We start from the raw sequence: 20,001 nt of genomic DNA on the forward strand, positions 1-20,001 counted from the left end.
TGACTAGGCAAGCGTTTTTGCGTTTTAAAATTTTGTATCAAGTTCAATACTCTCACTTGAAACTGATGAATGCATCCTCCCAGAACTCCTTCGTTCAAGACTTAATGCTTCTTAAAATGGCATGTATAGATTATCATCTGATTCCTTTTTTAGATATTCTAGATTTACACAGTAACACTGTAGACAATACGGTTAAGTAAGAAAGACGATTTCTTCCTACCTTCTTGCATTTTTCATGTAACACTAGACTAACTGTATTGGAGATTATTGTAACGAAAAGCAATGCCTATCACAATTTGACGAAAACAGAAGCTTTCAAAAGAATATTATTGAGTCTGAATGATGAAAAGGCGACAGAGCTTTATATGGTACACTGAACCTAATCATTAGACGATGTTAATAAATATGCAGCTAAGCAATGTGTCCTTTTTCCCGTGCCTATGAACTCAGATTCTTCGTTTAAGAGCTGTACGTACTTGAGCTGTACATACCTCTCTCTAAGCATTCGTTGTTGCATTGCTATCTTCGTGTATGTCTGTAGTCTTGCCCCACAGCACACGCCTTTACTGCGTCGCAGTAATTCATCTGTGTTGTTTTCAACGTCCAACTTTCCACAAAAGCACTGTACACATTAAGAGAACTCAAATAGTGGCTCAGTGAGTTACCCGACAGTTGCCAGCCGTCTGGCTTTCGCCGCATTGTTTGAAGTTCTCCACTGCCTCACATAAGCCTATTACACTACACCGTGACACGGCAGTTCTGCCTAACGGCGCCCGTCTCTAAAGTGGCAATGCACAGCGAAGTAATTACGATATCCAGGCGGCAGTTGCTCTGTTCCGGATCTTGCCGTAAGGGAACCCACGACAAAGCTGTAGGCTACCTATAAAACACTGTCCGAACAGGCGTTGAAGGCCCAATGGTATCGACCGGCCGCCGTGTCATCCTCAGCCCGTGGGCGTCACCGATTGCGGATACGGAGGGGCATGTGGTCAATATCCAAGTGCAGCCAAGTGGCTACCTACAAGTCGGCCACTTCCCAGGCGGCGGCAACCGGGTCATGTACCTCCCCATATGTGTCTTCATAACCATTTGTAGCTATAATTCGCTTAAAATAAGTTGCGACTTTTGACAGTTGAGAACGGGGCGAGTGGAGGGAAGCGTATTTGCCAGCGTGTTCTGAGCGCGTCAGCAGGTGGCCACAGTATAATGCCAGAGCTACTCGGCGTGGAACCTGGCAGGCTCGCTTGACTGCGTAAACAGTAAGCCGGTCGATCTGCGATCTTTCTCAGACGATTAAAAAAAAAACTGGTAATACATTCTCGTTCTCGGCCATCTTACAGTTTAATTCGTCAGCTTCATGATGATCCGCCTTTCACTTCGTTAACGATCCTAGTTATTGTGGTATTAAGCTACTGCACGAAATTCTTTGCTTGCAACGAAAAATAGATGTCCCTATGAATTTGTGTTTGGTGCGTGTTAAGTTACATGTTGTCTCGTTAAATGCAGACAGTATATTGAATTATTCTTTAAACTTGGAATAACTTCGCTGTCTGTTTCCAATATCGAGAAAATGGAATATATTAAAGCTCTCCCATCATGAACTCATGCGTTAATAATAATGAAAAACTGGAATGAAACGTTCATAAATTCCTCGTATCTCATAATTGGTTTGATATACCGAAGGAAGGTTTTGGCAAATGATAGCGTCCAAAGACGAGAGTGTTGTGCCATATGATTAATACGCGAAACTTCCATATCTGCCGCTGTTTTCAAGCGACTACAGAAGAGAAACGAGAACTGCTGTGGGTTTTGTAACAATGTAAATGAAGAAGTTACACGTCTATTTTTATACTGAGAAAGGGTCATTTCATAAACTACCGACTTGAATTGCGTGTGTGTGTGTGTGAGTTTGAGGTTTAAAGGCGCTAAATAGCATGGTCATCAGCGCCCAAACTTCAATTGCACTCCCTAATTAGTTTAGTTACACACTATTTCAGGACTCTCCGGAATTTCAGCTGCATTAGAATATTAGTGAGATGACTATTTCCAAACAAAAGAAGCAGATTTTAACATGGCAACAAGACAAGTTACGCACTTCTCAAAACTCGTCACAGTACTTCAGGAATCAATGTCTCCTCAACTACCTTATTGGTATGGCTGACAATCCAAGACCAGACCTGTCGTGCAACATTTGGAGTGGCTTCTTTTGTCAGCATTTCAGTCTCGGTGACCGTAAACTTCTTGTTGTATTTTGCCACATTACTTTTCACTTAGACCCGTATATTGTCAGTCGGATTTAAACGAACGTGATACGAAGAAAGCGTGATTAAACTATGGCCGTTACCATTAGCCAGTTCGTCGACCTGGGAGCATGAAGTTTCGGCTTGTACTACAACACTACAAGTTTCATTAAATTCGCCTTATACCTGCTAGGTTCAACTTTATACCACGGAACATTTTTTGCATCCAGAGGAAACTGACCACTTTTCTCCACTGCATTTTTGGAGCTTTATGCGTCCACTACTATTGTTGAATTCCGAGGAATGTTTTGCTGCAGAACGTTCTCTTCCCAGTCGGTGAACATTTTCTTGGACGACACCTTTATTGCAAATCTCGTATTCAGGTACTGCACTGTTATTATTAATTCAAGTCCAACACAAAACATTTGTTCACAATACCGAGGACTACAGAACACTTCAAAGCCAGAAGAAACGGCTTTAAACGAGAGCTGACGATGGATCTGATGCGTGAAACCACGTGGTACTGTTTACTCATAATGTGGCAACTTGGGCACTTTACCAGCCGAACCGCTGGTGGCGTAGTAGGGAAAGCCGGCTCGCCATTGGTTTACCTGGGCAATGGCGTCACGCCCCCCTCTATTCAGCCAAACGTCAAAAGCCGCAACTAATTTTAAACACACTGTATTTGCAGTTCATAGCTGTTGTCCTGCTTCCTTCTGAATACGTGTTTCAAGTTCGGAGCCACATGGTATCATTCTTACTTCACGAAATATCGTTACAGAAACTCTACGGTCTTTTTTTCCACAAGAACCGCAAATGAAAAACTTCTCGTATAAAGAAACAATATCGAGACTCGAGGCCAGAAATGAAAACACAGCTACGTTCGCCCCAAGATACTTAACAATTTCTGCCTTTTCAGGGGTGTTAAGTCTGATGAAGGATTTAGTGGCGCACTTTCGTTATCAGTGTGATAAGATACCACCTCCTGCTGGGACGCAAGATGTACTACTGTGTTGTCTTCCAGAAAATTCACGCTGCTTACAGCCCAGATATTCAGCAGTCTTCCTTCTATTCGCTCAACGCCTTAGTCCTGGCTCTGTGACACCCTTTAAGGTCAGTGTACCACATTTCTGAGAGTGGCGTCTCCGTGCTCGCCATTTAGAAGAAAGCAAGGTGATACACTGAGTGAAATACTGACACATGTTCAGGAGGTGGGTGTAACCACCGTCCGATCATCTGATTTAGACGTTCCGTATTTCGCTTAATAGCTAGAGCTGAATGCTGGGTTGGTTTCTTCAACAAGGTCACGGCCGATTCTCTGTCTCTGACGATGACGCTATTAATCAAACGTGAAACGCTAAGATTCCTCCCCGCTTAACGGCTGCATGAGAACTTACCACTGCTGTCCTGAGGTGTCGCCATGGCTGCTGTTCCCTTGTGCCCTTGCGCTGCTCCTCTGCAGGGAGCTGATGTGCTGGAGCCGACGGCGCCGTTGACTCAACAAGACAGCGACCTCCTGAAGGCTGTTTTTATCTGCACACTCACCTGATCCTGCGGTGCAAGCAAGTAGGGTGGGGAGGTGCACATGCATTCTGACACCAACGTCACTTATCTCGAAAACCACACGTCATTCTGAGCGAGGGTAAAATCTGAACCCTGCTGTTTGCTATGTCGGTCTGTTCAGTTCAGAACCACGCAGGAAACGACATTCGTTTTGCTGCTAAAAAGACTGACTCTTTATCCGTATGACGCTTTTCAAAATGTGTGGATAAAATTCCTGAGTCAAAGTGGCCCGTGAGTGAGCTGAAACCAGTTATCAATAAAGGAATTTTTTCGGTCTCGACTTAGGATTTTTAGCGACACATTTTAACGTAACAGATCGCCTTTCTCCCTATTCACAATGTCAAATAATAACGACCCAATGTAAGTCGCTCTTCAACGGCCGGAATACTGAATTCGGTCTTTCGAAGTAGTTTCACCGCGGAAGATAGTAATACGATCGATCCTTTCAAAGACTGTTCGAACTTCGAAATGGTAGATATTAAGGTAATTTATCGCGGAACAGATAAATCAACTACAATTGCTTTGTAGTGAAAAGACATCAGAACCAGATGAGATACTTGTAAGACTCTACCGAGGTTACACAAAAGAGCTTGCTCCCGTTCTAGCAGTAGCTTATCATAGGTCACTGGAGCAACGAAGGAACCTAGCGATTGGAAAAAGCGCTGGTCACTCCTGTTTTCAAGATGAGTTGTAGAACAGATGCACATACCTTACTGGCCATTAAAATTGCTACACCAAGAAGAAAGGCAGATGATAAACGGGTATTCATTGGACAAATATATTATATTAGAACTGACATGTGAGTACATTTCACGCAACTTGGGTGAATAGATCCTGAGAAATCAGTACCCAGAACAACCAACTCTGGCCGTAATAATGGCCTTGATGCACCTGGGCATTGAGTCAAACAGAGCTTGGATGGCGTGTACAGGTACAGCTGTCGATGCAGCTTCAACACGATACCACAGTTCATCAAGAGTAGTGACTGGCGTATTGTGACGAGCCAGTTGCTCGGCCATCATTGACCAGATGTTTTCAATTGGTGAGAGATCTGGAGAATGTGCTGGCCAGGGCAGCAGTCGAACATTTTCTGTATCCAGAAAGGCCCGTGCAGGCCCTGCAACATCCGGTCGTGGATTATCCTGCTGAAATGTAGGGTTTCGTAGGGATCGAATGAAGGGTAGAGCCACGGGTGGTAACACTTCTGAAATGTAACGTCCACTGTTCAAAGTGCCGTCAATGCGAACAAGAGGTGACCGAGACGTGTAACCAATGGCACCCCATACCATCACGCTGGATGATACGCCGGTAAGGCGATGACTAATACACGCTTCCAATGTGCGTTCACCACGATGTCGCCAAACACGGATGCGACCATTATGATGTTGTAAACAGAACCTGCATTCATCCGAAATAATGACGTTTTGCCATTCAAAAATGGTTCAACATCTCTGAGCACTATGGGACTTAACTTCTGAGGTCATCAGTCCCCTAGAACTACTGCAACCTAACTAACCTAAGGACAGCACGTACATCCATGCCCGAGGCAGGATTCGAACCTGCGACTGTAGTTGTCGCCCGGTTCCAGATTGTAGCACCTAGAACCGCTCGGCCACCCCGGCCGGGGTTTTGCCATTCGTGCACCCAGGTTCGTTGTTGAGTACACCATCACAGGTGCTCCTGTCTGTGATGCAACGTCAAGAGTAACCGCAGCCATGGTCTCCGAGCTGATAGTCCATTCTGTACAAACGTCGTCCAACTATTCGTGCAGATTGTTATTGTCTTGCAAAAGTCCCCATCTGCTGACTCATGGATCGAGACGTGGCTGCACGATCAGTTACAGCCATGCGGATAAGATGCCTGTCATCTCGAGTGCTAGTGATACGAGGCCTTTGAGATCCAGCACGGCGTTCCGTATTACCTTCCTGAACCCACCGATTCCATATTCTGCTAACAGTCATTGGATCTCGACCATCGCGAGCAGCAATGTCACGATACGATAAACCGCAATCGCGATAGGCTACAATCCGACCTTTATCAAAGTCGGAAACATGATGGTACCCATTTCTCCTCCTTACACGAGGCATCACAACAACGTTTCACCAGGCAACGCCGGTCAATTGCTGTTTGTGTATGAGAAATCGGTTCGAAATTTTCCTCATGTCAGCACGTTGTAGGTGTCGCCACCGGCGCCAACCTTGTGTGAATGCTCTGAAAAGCTAATCATTTGCATATCACAGCATCTTCTTCCTGTCAGGTAAACTTCGCATCTGTAGCACGTCATATTCGTGGTGTAGCAATTTTAATGGCCAATAGTGTAGTTTCACCGCGGAAGATCGTAATACGATCCCTCCTTTCAAAGACTGTTCGAAATTCAAAACGGTGGATATTAAGGTAACTTGTCGCATAACAAACAAAGCAACTACACAGGAGTAAGTCTCTACAGAGGTTACACAAAAGAGGTTGCTCCCTTTCTAGCAGTAGCTTATAGTAAGTCACCTGGAGCAACGAAGGAACCTAGCGACTGGAAAAGGCGCTGGTCACTCCTGTTTTCAAGATGGGTTAGCGTTAGAGGAACACAATTATAGACCTATATCGTTGACCTCAATTTAATGTAGAATTATGGAACATGTTATATGTTCAATAATTATGATGTTTTTGGAGAATGAAAGTATCCTCCATAAAAATCAACATGGATTCCGCGAACAGAGATCTTGCGAAACTCAATTCGCCCTGTTCCTCCACGATATCCATAGCGCTGTAGACAACGGCGCTCTGGTTGATGCCATGTTGCTTGAATTCAGGAAGACCTTTGACACTGTCCCCCACTGCAGTTTATAAAATAAAAATAATAATACCTAAACGATATCGGACCACATTTCCAACTTGATTCAAGAATTCCTCGTAGATAAAACTCAACATGTTGTTCTCAACGGAAGAAAATCGACAAAAAAATGGCTCTGAGCACTATGGGACTTAACATCTGTGGTCATCAGTCGCCTAGAACTTAGAACTACTTAAACCTAACTAACCTAAGGACATCACACACATCCATGCCCGAGGCACGATTCGAACCTGCGACCGTAGCAGTCGCGCGGTTCTGGACTGAGCGCCCAGAACCGCTAGACCACCGCGGCCGGCGAAAATCGACAGATGTAAAGGGAATTTCCGGAGTACCCCCAGAGACGCTTGTTAGGACCATCACTGTTTACAGTGTATATAAATAATGTAGTAGAATGATCCGGAAGCTCTTTAGGGCTGTTCGCAGGTCATGCAGTTGTCTATAAGAAGAAAGCAACGCCCGAAGACAGTAAAGATTTTCTTCACAAAGTTTTGATGAATTGTGCACGGGCTGGCAGTTGATATTGAATGTAAATAAATGTAATACATTGCGCATACATAGAGCAACAAATCCACTACTGTGAAACTGCAATATTACGACAAACTGCTGGAAACAGTAACTACCGTTGAATACACTCTAAGGCAAAAAGAAACACTTAACAAGAATGAATTATCCGAATGAGACGAAAATCGACAGATCAGACGTACATGTAGAAACAAATAATTAAAATTTCAGAAGAACTGGACGATTTATTCACCAGAAAGATCTTCACAAATTGAGCAAGTCAATAACACGTTGCCCACATCTGGCCATTATGCAAGCACTTTTTCGCTTGGCATTGATTTATACTGTTATTTGATGTCCTCCTCAGGGATAGCGAGTCAGTCTTGTCCAATTTGAGCGTTAGATCGTCAAAATCCCAAGCTGGCCACCCACAATGCTCCAAACGTTTCTCATTCTGTGAGAGATCCGATGAGCTTGCTGGCCAAGATGTCTTGTTGAAATGTAAGTCCAGGATGGCTTGCCATGAAGGGAAGAAAACGGGGCATAGAATATTTTTTTATTTATTTATTTAACCTGGCAAGATTAGGGCCTGATGGCCCTCCCTTGCGTCTAACCAGGCATTCTACTTATTTTACTTTCATATGTTTTAGTAGGCATGTTAAACTACATCTAGTACAAAAATGAAATAAACAATTACAAAGGCACACTTGGAAAAATACATACATGTACAGTTTATATTTGTAGATGATAAATACTGCTATAATTACACATTATGAAAGAGACAGATTTTAGAGAGGAGTGCTAGGAGCAGGAAGTATGAGGGAGACTGATGGTGAAGGGAGGAGAAGAATAGAGACATGGTGAAACATAATTAAGCAAATATAAAGGAAAAGAAGATTGCGTGGCTGATAGAGATAAATGAAGAGGAAGAAGAGAAAGGAGCAAGATAGGAGACACTAGCTTTGCCGTTTGAGGGGAGGATCGGCCATGTACATTAATTTTGTAAAAAAAGTTATGAGGATGATAGTAGGAAATGGCTCAACTTCTTCTTAAAAACAGCAGGGGATTGAATTTTGTGCAAGATAAGGGGCAGTTTGTTCCAGAGGCGGACAGCAGCAACTGAGAAGGGGTTTGCAAAACTTTTTGTTTTGTGAGCGGGCACAGTTAAGGATGCCAAATAACAGTGACCGCCGACCGCCGTGGCCACGTGGTTATAGGCGCTGCAGTCGGGAACCGCGCGACTGCTACAGTAGCAGGTTCGAATCCTGCCTCGGGCACGGATGTGTGTGACGTCCTTAGGTTAGTTAGGTTTAAGTAGTTCTAAGTTCTATGGGATTGATGACCTCAGATGTTAAGTCCCATAGTGCTCAGAACCATTTGAACCATTTTTTTAAGAGTAACCTCATGTTTCGATTATGATGGAGAAAAGCGTCAATGCTTTTCATGTTTATAATTAAAGGAGATAATTGCTTTTAAAATCAGTCATTAGTTTATTGCAATATATGAAGTGTGATGGAAGTGAATTATTGTGTCATTAAGCGTCGGTAAAGGGCTATGATTCTTCTCTTCGCAAACTTGTCGCACTTTGTGTGTGAAAGGAATTCTTCTGATGTGTTCCTAGCTGGGAAGCCCGGCTACACAGGTAGTGGCCCACGGGCGAGCGGCGGTCGCGCGCCCATGTCGGCACGCTTCACAGAGGGCAGGCCCCCAGAGGATTAGCGACAGGCGAAGACGCTGCATACATCAACACGCTGCCAAGGGAAGCCGTGGACATTCGCACGTGTGCCCGAGGCAGCGGAAACTATAAACTTTAGAGCGAGAAACAGCTTTGCCACGATTCTAGGTAACACAGACAGAGCGGCGAGTTGAATAGCAACAGCACGACTTGGTGTCCAAGAATCTCAAGTGGTCCGGGGAATTTTGGCCGTTTCCCGCGAGCAGAACACCTGAGAATGTAACGGAAATACGCAAAGGGAGAAGTCTTGGTTTATTTGTATACTCTGTCTCACACAGAGTATGCCTCTCTTTTCCTCGCGGAATGCGACGGCAAGGAGGGAGGAAATTTTGAAAGGGACTTCTTCATTGACAAGAATCTAACTTTGGCTTTGAAAAATAGTACGAGCTACGTAATTTGCGGAAGGGCGGAGACAAGACGCTGGAGGGGAGCGGCTCTCTCTCTCCAGGTGCGAGGAGCGCACTAGTATTTGTCATTCCGAATATTGCATCTGAGGAGGGAGGAGTTCACTCTTGACTACTTCCGATAAATCGCAAGGATTCTCTTATCGCTTGTCATGAGACGATGCACTTTGCATTCGTCGCAAACAGAGTAGAGTACAAAGTTTGTTAGATCCAAGTAGACGAGCTTCACTCACTGTGCGCGTTATCAAGAGCTTAACTCAGGATCACCTTTTTTTTTATTTACTACATGTCCGATGAGGGTAGTACTGTTAGAATAGTTTTGAGCTTTGTTTAATGCAGTTTCACCTAGGTTTGCACTTGCAGATGGACGCATACCGTCGTTCAGTATTGATAACTTCCAGTAGCAGGTTTCGGCCACTATTTTCAGCGTAGGGTGGTTAGACGTAATCAACTAGGTCGCCAGCAGTGTCTTGATGCAGCCGCACACAATCAGCCAACTCCACCGCCACGCCGACCACGCTATGGACGTGGTAATACAGAAAACGCCCGCCTTCCTAGCTGCACATTCTTCTTTCGCTTTCTTCAATTTCTTTGCAATGTGTTAGATGCCCATAAAGACGCAAGGCACAGTATTCACCGTTTGCCCGCTAAGAGAGTCATATGTTCAGCTGTTTTTTCTTTTTGTTCCTTCCTCATTTATTACACCAGGTCAACCCGTCTCGTGTAATTTATTCATATGTTAAACTAGAATGAAGTCATACAATGCTCATCTTAAAAGACAAATACCAGGGCAGGCACCTTATGTAATTCACTTGTTGTGAACTCTTGGTGCCAATTCAATTCTATTCTGCAGTATCCGGCGGCCCAAATTTTTTTATTTTTGTTTATCATTATTTGAATAATTTTTGAGTGAATATTTAATGAATTTATGAATTTGATAATATTTCAATAATTATTGCATATGCAGTTTAATGCAGTTTCACTGAATAAACCACTTATCTGTTGAACAGCACTCCTTGCATTTCATTTAACGACCTAAATTAAATTCACACCTCTTTGTCCCTCCCACACAAGGTATCTTTCAATGGCATGAAAGGTGCTTAACCTCTGAAGCAAGGTACTGGTGTGCTTGCGCGACGAGGAGTCGGTGAAGTAGACATGGAGTGTGGTAGTCGCGCAATTTGTCCGGCCGCAGCCACCCTAGTTGGGAGTATGAAGCACTAACATGATCATATCGGCGAATGTTGCAGGTGTAACACATACAGGCATTCATGGTTAGTTCTAACCGTCTTTTGTTTTCACTACTCATGCCTTGTTGAATTACGTCACAATAGTGAGTGTTCGGTAGAATATCGACGATACTGTCGACGAGCTACTGTATTGTAAGTGTGCAGCGGATGACAAGGGAAGGGGTCGACCTATGAAAAGAAAGGGCACCCCAGGCCATCACTCCCGGCTGTCTGGCTGTATAGGGGGTGACGGTCAGGCTGGTATCCCACCACCGCTCGGGGCGGCTCCAGATACGTCTGCGCAGCGGGACTCAAGGTATTTCTACTCCAATCAGTGAGATTCCAGACATGTCTGGAAACACCCAGGACAGAGATGAGATTCCAGACATGTCTGGAAACACCCAGGACAGAGATGAGATACCAACCTGACTGTTGCCCACTGGGACGCGCATTTGCATCCTAGCATTACACAGAAAACAACAGGGCCACAATAACAAACATACACAGCTTGTGTTAAACAATTTTATTTACCTTACACAATTTAATACAACCAGACAGCTCGGTGTTTAACAACCTTACCACAATTGCAATAAAACTTCTCTCAAACACCTATGAACGTTTACTTAACCAGTGTATAAACATTAATTAAAATCGCTCCTGGCACAAACATTTAATAAAACTAACTTGCCAAACTGAAACGGATAAGACTAGGCTATACAATGACTACTCTTTGCAATAACATTTCATACCAAAGGAATAACGTGAATAAATATTACAAAACCCAAGGAATTAGAAGGTAACTTCTAAAATCTTAACGCTCCCTACTGAAGGCAGCCAATGCCCCAACTTCTGACTAAAGAATAATCAAGTAGGTGCCAGTACGGATAAACACTAATCAAAAAAGCAATTAATTAAATAGACCCTTGGCATTTAAAGATTGCTTTCTAACATACACACATAAAACCTTGCTTTACAAAAATTTAAACCTTTACATCTCACACTCAAGGTACAAATGACAACATTCTGAGTAATAAAAGAAGGACAATTAACCAAGCGCAGCCTTAATGAATCTGATCGGGCACTAATGACAGAGCGGCACTCAATATTACAAGATCGATGTCATACTTCAGGTCCGAAGTACATTCGCCAGAGTGGCATAGGAACGGGCTACCAAGCTTAATGACCTTACGGAGCCAGAAACAAAGGGTGGAGCAATACTCAATTTAAAGACGTGACCGCGGAAGAGGGCCTCCACATGGAGCCGGTCAAACGAATCTTAGTTTGCTGGCAACGGCCAAGACGTCAAGCCCCGATGCCACACTCCACTTTGTCCGACGAAATGCACTGCGCTCCACGAAACTGAAACATAAATCAATCACAACAGCAGACTTGTATTTAGACATTAATACTACAAGAAACATAATACCATAACATTTAAAACAGGAAAGCTCACCTCAAAAATGTTTTTAGCTCAGCAACTTAAAGCATTCATTTAAACATCGTAACACCACGCGATACTAACAGCTGAGTTTATTTTGAAGACGGAGCCAAGCAGAACTATATTTTCATGAAACATTACGTGATTTTACGAGACAGCATGGTCTTTCATTACTCGTCACTAATGTGTAGATGCTTGTATTTAAAAACCACGGTTAGTACCATCATAAACATACAATCACTAAATAATCTTGTTTACATATATCTGCAGATACTTTATCAAGTAGCAAGAAACCGAGGTGGAATGCCTAAGGCCCGTTACCATGGCATGTATGACTTAACTTGCCATGACACACTCGAGACCAAACTCATAGATACTAGCAGGGGGGGCGGTTAACCCAGGCAACACTCCGGCAAGCTCTTCTTCTCAACGTTCACTGCGTGGTGTACTCAACGACGAACCTGGATGCACGTACGGCAAATGTCATTTTTTCGGATAAATCCAGGTTCTGTTTACAGCATCATGATGGTCCCATCCATGTTTGGCGACATTGGAAGCGTGTATTCGTCATGGCCATACTGGCGTATCACCCGGCATGATGGTATGGGGTGCCATTGGTTACATGTCCCGGTCACCTCTTGTTCGCATTGACGGCACTTTGAATAGTGGACGTTACATTTCAGATGTGATACGACCCATGGCTCTACCCTTCATTCGATCCCTGCGGAAACCTACATTTCAACAGGATAATGCACGACCGCATGTGCAGGTCTTGCACGGGCCTTTCTGGATACAGGAAATGTTCGACTGCTGCCCTGCATTCACATTCTCCAGATCTCTCACCAATTGAAAACGTCTGGTCAATGGTGGCCGAGCAACTGGCTCGTCACAATATGCCAGTCATTGCTCGTGATGAACTGTGGTATCGTGTTGAAGCTACATGGGCAGCTGTACCTGTACATGCCATCCAAGCTGTGTTTGACTCCATGCCCAGGCGTATTAAGGCCGTTATTACGGCCAGAGGTGGTTGTTCTGGGTACTGATTTCTCAGATCTATGCACCCAAATTGCGTGAAATGTACTCACATGTCAGTTCTAATATAATATATAATGTCAGGTCTAGTATAACATATTTGTCCAATGAATACCAGTTTATCATCTACATTTCTTCTTGGTGTAGCAGTTTTAATGGTCAATAGTGTAGCAGGACACACAATGAACAATTCACTCGCGGCCGGGCAAAGGAAAATCAAAAGCAAAGATGACACTAGCGGGACGGAAAGTACTGGCTCCAGCTGCGCGACGTATCACCTATGATACGGCCCGTCACCTGGGGTTGATGGTCTGCGGGGGTGCAATTTATTTTCATAGCAGAAAACCTTTGGTTGCCATCCGCGGAACTCGTCAACGATGTTATACCCCCCGCTTTGTTGACCTTCATGGCAGGTCATCCTATTATTTCAGCAAGATAATGCCCGTCCACACACCGCAGGAGTTTATAACGCTTGTCTTGGTATCTGCCAAACCCTAGCCGGGCCAGCAAAGTCGTCGGATCTCTCCCCAATTGAGAATGTCTGGAGTATAATGGTCAAGCCCCTTCAATGAGCTCTGGGTTTTGACGATCTAATTTGCCAGCTGGACAGAATTTGGCACGATATACCTCAGGAGGACACCCGACTCTTATCAATCAGTGCCGAGTCATTGGTTGCATAAGGGCCAAAGGCGGCCACCATGTTATAGACTTGCTCAATTTTTCATACTCTATTTGACTAAAACATCCATTTTTTCTGAAATTGTAATCATTTGTTTGTCTGTCCATGTACACCGCATCTACCGATTTCCGCCCCATTCATATAATTCGTTCGTGGTACGCCGTTTCATCATTTTTGTATCTTTTGTGTCTTTTGTATAAATAATATCTGTGTAATTAGAACGACATTTTACCTGTTTTTGTGCAATTCACTTGTCACCTGACGATGGCCGAAGAAGCAGAAAGTCAGTTCGTGACCAGATAAGTACAGCTCTGTAGAACATCAGGAAGAGTTTCTTGTATGTTGTTATTACTATTATTATTATTATTATTATTATTATTATTATTATTATTATTATTATTAAGAAACATTCCATTCGTAATGGTTTGTATCAAAATATTTTGATTAAATGTTCAAACTTTTCATCAAGAGATTTTCCGAAAAAAAACAACATTTTCTCAATGATTTTAAGTCGTTCTAGGAAGACAGTCCCTTCTCAATATTTGCGAAATAATCTGAAAGCCAAACAGTACTCCACATATGTTAGTCACAGTCATGCACGTAGACCTATACACCAATGAACCCCAAAGCTGTGAAAGTCTTGTCAATAGCCACAATACTTCATAATCATTTAAATGTAACTGCTAAATACTTCTACATCACAAAATCATAAACATTGTTAAGCTGCTGCATAGTTCCGAGCAATATGCTTAAATTTCTTTTGAAGTTCATCCTGGCAAAATCAACACTGAGGATACTAGCTCGGACCTGGTATTCCAATTGGACTGTCAGCAAGCGGTACTGCCGATTTAGTGGATGGCACGGCACCAGTCGAACATTACCGCGCAACGTCAAAACGAGGAAAGCAGAAGCGCGAAGGCCACAATGCTCATAACGAGGTGGTATGAGGGAATACTATGTAACTGCAGCGCCAGAGTGTCACTGCATTAGCCAAACATTGCAGAGAGACCTGAGCTCGCCAACCCAGAATAATTAATAAATTGCCACACCGAGGAAAGTAGCACTGACGAGACTAATACACGACAGCAAATGCGCATGTACACCCAGAGCCACCTTGTCATAGGCGCTGGTTCGCGTCTATAAATAGTAACACTTTCGGAGCTCAAAGGCACAGCCAGTCGTGCCACCATTCTGTCCTTTCAATAGAACCAAAATTTTTCACCCAATTTAACGCAAATAGAAATGGCATACCGCTGTGTAATATTAAGCAGTTCCATTTCCGTGACGAGAGACAAACGCGTGTTAACTTATTACAGCACAACTCACTACTGAGCAGTTGCATCGATGTGCAGCTTGGACAAGAAGCAGCTTATAGACCAAAGTCAAACATATTGTGCCTAAGCAAGCCTACAGGGTTGCCACATCTTGCAAAGAGAACCAGTCTTATTACTTTATTGTCGCACCTTGTATGTTGTTGTTGTCTTCAGTCCTGAGACTGGTTTGATGCAGCTCTCCATGCCACTCTATCCTGTGCAAGCTTCTTCATCTCCCAGTACCTACTGCAACCTACATCTTTCTGAATCTGCTTAGTGTATTCATCTCTTGGTCTCCCTCTACGATTTTTACCCTCCACGCTGCCCTCCAATACTAAATTGGTGATCCCTTGATGCCTCAGAACATGTCCTACCAACCGATCCCTTCTTCTAGTCAAGTTGTGCCACAAACTTATCTTCTCCCCAATCCTATTCAATACTTCCTCATTAGTTATGTGATCTACCCATCTAATCTTCAGCATTATTCTGTAGCACCACATTTCGAAAGCTGCTATTCTCTTCTTGTCCAAACTATTTAGCGTCCATGTTTCACTTCCATACATGGCTACACTCCATACGAACACTTTCAGAAAAGACTTCCTGCCACTTAAATCTATATTCAATGTTAACAAATTTCTCTTCTTCAGAAACGCTTTGCTTGCCATTGCCAGTCTACATTTTATATCCTCTCTACTCCGACCATCATCAGTTACTTTGCTCCCCAAATAGCAAAACTCCTTTACTACTTTAAGTGTCTCCTTTCCTAATCTAATTCCCTCAGCCTCACCCGACTTAATTCGACTACATTCCATTATCCTCGTTTTGCTTTTGTTGATGTTCATCTTATATACTCCTCTCATGACACTGTCCATTCCATTCAACTGCTCTTCCAAGTCCTTTGCTGTCTCTGACAGAATTACAATATCATCGGCGAACCTCAAAGTTTTTATTTCTTCTCCATGGATTTTAATACCTACTCCGAATTTTTCTTTTGTTTCCTTTACTGCCTGCTCAATATACAGATTGAATAACGTCGTAGAGAGGCTACAACCCTGTCTTACTCCCTTCCCAACCACTGCTTCCCTTTCATGTCCCTCGACTCTTATAACTGCCATCTGGTTTCTGTACAAATTGTAAATAGCCTTTCACTCCCTGTATTTTACCCCTGCACCTAAAGGTGGCACCTTGTATATCCTTGAGTAATCATTTAAAGTCAGTTCTTGAAACTTTGTTAGTAGACTTTCTCGGGACAGTTCGCCCAGTACCTCTGTTTCACTCTCCCACGAATTAAACAAACCTGTGACCATTCGTACTGCCCTTCTCTGTATACGTTCAATATCCCATCTTGATCCTATTTGGTATAAGTCCCATATTATTGAGCAATATTCTAGGCTAGGTCGCACGAGTGATTTTCAGCAATCTCTTTTTAGAATGATTGCAGTTCCACAGTATTCTACCAATAAACCAAATTTACTACCTCCTTTACCAATGACTGAACCCATGTGGTCATTCCATTTCATATCCAAAAATGGTTCAAATGTCTCTGAGCACTATGGGACTTAAATTCTGAGGTCATCAGTCTCCTAGAACTTAGAACTACTTAAACCTAAATAACCTAAGGACATCACACACATCCATGCCCGAGGCAGGATTCGAACCTGCGACCGTAGCGGTCGCGCGGTTCCAGACTGTAACGCCTAGAACCGCTCGACTACCCCGGCCGGCATTTCATATCCCTTCAAAGTGTTACACCCAGGTATTTCAACGAGTTGGTCGATTCCAATAGTGACTCATTGATATTATGCTCATAGGATATTCCATTTTTTTCTTCGTTTTGTGAAGTACAAAATTTTACATTTCTGAACATTTAGAGCAAGTTGCCAATTTATACACCACGTTGAAACCTTCTGAAGATCTCACTCAATATTTATGCAACTTCTCACGGATAGTACTTCATTATAGAGAACTGCATCTTCTGCGAAAAACCTGATTTTACTATTCATATTGTCTTTGAAGTCATTAACATACAATATCAACAGCAAGTGTCCCAACACACTTGCCTGGCGCACACCCGAAGTTACTTACACATCTGACGACGACTCTCCATCGAAGATGACATTCTGTATGTTCCCTACCAAAAAGTCCTGGATCCAATTATAAATTTCAGTTGGTACACCACATGATTGTACTTTTGACAATAAGCGTAGGCGTGGCACAAAGTTAAATGATTTCCGGAAATCAAGAAACACTACATCTACCTGGTTGCCTTGATCCTTGATTCGAGAAAAATCGGAAGAGTTTTCTAGTAACGGAATAAAAAAACTTGTTACCCGTTGAGATAAATGTGTTTGTCTTAACGGTGGCTGTTTTAAAAAATAAGTGTACAATTTTGAAGCTCAATATTTGCACTTTAATGTACTTTTTGCCCGATCTTCCTAATTGCTTTTGTTCATGTTCTACAAGCATGTGTGCGTTACTTTTTCAGTCTACCATCGTAGATTGCTGTTTCTCGGATTAACGACAATATCTTACCATTCTGTACATACTCAAGATACCAAATAATCCCCTGGAAAATTAAATGTATGGAGAAAAAAAAACAGTGAACTTACATTGAATGTCTGACAGTTTTTCAGAGACGGCAGCGAATAGGTGTTATGTAGTAAATTGGTGAATTACCCAGGAATTGTTATGACGTACTCTGAACGTCTTTCTTTTACTTCTTTCGTGAGCAAATTAACGCAGTTTCCTTTTTCCTCATATTTCTTTGTGACGTAGTGGTGACATAATACTGCATCGAGATCAGGCTCCAAGGCTTCATACATACAAGATGCATGGTATTTGCCACCCGCGTGGGCTATAAAAGCGTATCCGTGTACTCAACTGTTAGCTTATGTTCTTTGTAGGTCTTTGCACTAAATTTTATCTCGGTCCATATTTCTTTGTGACGTGGATGATCTGTCATCTTTTTATGACCTTTATGGGATAGAAGGAATGTAGTCAGGCAAGGTGTTGGTTCTTCTGAAAACAGATATAACAGACCGGAGAACAATAGTACTACGACAAATGTGTGTAGGGGGGATTTCAAGCAGATAACAAGGTCGAAATGGCACTGAACCCAGAGTACGTTATGTTTATGAAATGAAACGTCGTGTCAGGTAGACCAGTCACCTGGTGCAAGTCTTTTTAAATGACGCCACTTCAGCGACTTGCGTGTTGATGAGGATAAAACGACATTGAGGACAATACAACACCCAGTCCCCGAGTGGAGAAAATCTCCGACCTAGCCGGGAATCAAGCCCTGGCCCCTCGCATGGCATTCTGCCGTGCAGATCACTCAACTGTCGAGGCGGACTGTTTATGTTTACAAAAATACGTAATTAATGACAAAATCTTATACGCTGAAATGTTAATGCTTATGAAATAAAAACTTTTTATCGAATCAGAAGGCAACAATGCGCAGGTTTTTCATCCCATCGGAAAAACAGGCACTGTCAAACTCTGCAGAATACACGGCGACTGTAAGTATCACTTCCTCATGTGATAAAAATTTCTTCCCAGCAAGCCAAAGTTTCAGATTAGCGAAAAGGAATAAGTCACTTGGGGCTATGTTTGGAGAATGGGGTGGATGAGGTACAAATTCAAAATCCAATTCATGCACTTTCGCCATTGCTATCGCTGATGCTCGGGATTGTGCATTATCTTAGTGAAAGAGCACTTTTTGCTTGCAACCTTGGTCTTTTTACAGCCATCGAAAGCTCCAAACGATCCAAAAATGTGGCAAAAAGAAAACACTTTAATACCTGAGTAGGTGGTTCCATGTGCAGTGTACTCCTACGTATCAAGGAGAGTCCTCTAATTCCCCAACCGATAGTGCATGTCAAGAAATCTGTAGCCAAGGCCGTCACAGAATCGACAAAGCCTTTGGCTGAGATCCTCCACTCGGCTCCAAATCGAAGGATCTCGATCAACCCTTGGAACAATGATGCAAATTGCAAACTCTGCTTGTACCCCGTGCATGAGGCCAGCAGCCTATTTCACATCCACTAGACGCCTGTATGAACTGGGGATCGCCTCAGAACCCTTGCGAGAGACGTCGTTGGCGCCGATGTGAGCTAGAACTTGCATACGATTTCACCCTACATACTTGATATCTGCAGGCAAGACCCCCCCCACATCTCAGATAAGGCCCCTGGCGAATATACCGAGTGCACACTGGATTTCTTTCCAGCCCTGAAAGCTGTCTTGCTAAGGGGCCCCATAACACGCCTAACATTGGAGCTCCTGATAACTAGCAAGTGCTTGCCCATGAATGCCTGTTTGGACCCTGCTGAAGGAACGGCTACAAGTTCACTTACAGGGCGAATAGGCGAGGCCAGACGCCCAGCCTCCACATCAGCCTTTCGACTCGAATGTCGCGAACGCATTACCATCCTCCACTCAACCGGCTATGAGGGCAGAACCACCGCGTTGGGTACACTAGGAGGTGCCTCGGCAGCAGAGCACGCGGGCGAAACAAGCGACAGCTGAGGTGTCCCATGCGCCACTATTGCACCTGAGGCAGCAGCCTCAAGACAGCTTACCGTGCCGGCCGCTGGTGGCCGAGCGGTTGTGGCGCTACAGTCTGGAACCGCGCGACAGCTACGGTTGCAGGTTCGAATCCTGCCTCGAGCATGGATGTGTGTGTTGTCCTTAGGTTAGTTAGGTTTAAGTAGTTCTAAGTTCTAGGGGACTTATGACCTCAGCAGTTGAGTCCCATAGTGCTCAGAGCCATTTGAACCATTTTTGAACAGCTTACCGTAGCGAAAACAATATGCAACTGTTCGCAAAATGCGAGCAGCTCCTCCTGCGACCAAACACACATTCTACCCATACTAGCAAGAGCAACTGAAGAAGTAAATTCTAAAAGCTGACAGATGCCCTGATATGCATCTTGTTACCATCCTGACATGTCACTAAAGCACGCTGATAGCTTGATGAACTGTGGGCTGACTGTTCAGAAGAAATGCAAACTGAGCTACCGAC

At 43.5% G+C, this 20,001-nt stretch overlaps 1 protein-coding gene across 1 annotated transcript in view; it reads right to left on the minus strand.

The window, feature by feature from the left end:
• LOC126354040 (sialin-like) overlaps positions 1 to 3,735 on the minus strand; it is an 81,376-nt gene extending 77,641 nt beyond the window's left edge. The window contains exon 1 of the mRNA XM_050003384.1: positions 3,638 to 3,735. Within this exon, the coding sequence (XP_049859341.1) occupies positions 3,638 to 3,662 (25 nt within the window). The 5' untranslated portion in view covers positions 3,663 to 3,735. The remainder of the gene's footprint in view (positions 1 to 3,637) is intronic.
• Positions 3,736 to 20,001: the final 16,266 nt, after the last annotated feature.

Source organism: Schistocerca gregaria, chromosome 3 (genome assembly GCF_023897955.1).
Source record: "Schistocerca gregaria isolate iqSchGreg1 chromosome 3, iqSchGreg1.2, whole genome shotgun sequence".
NCBI lineage: Eukaryota > Metazoa > Arthropoda > Insecta > Orthoptera > Acrididae > Schistocerca > Schistocerca gregaria.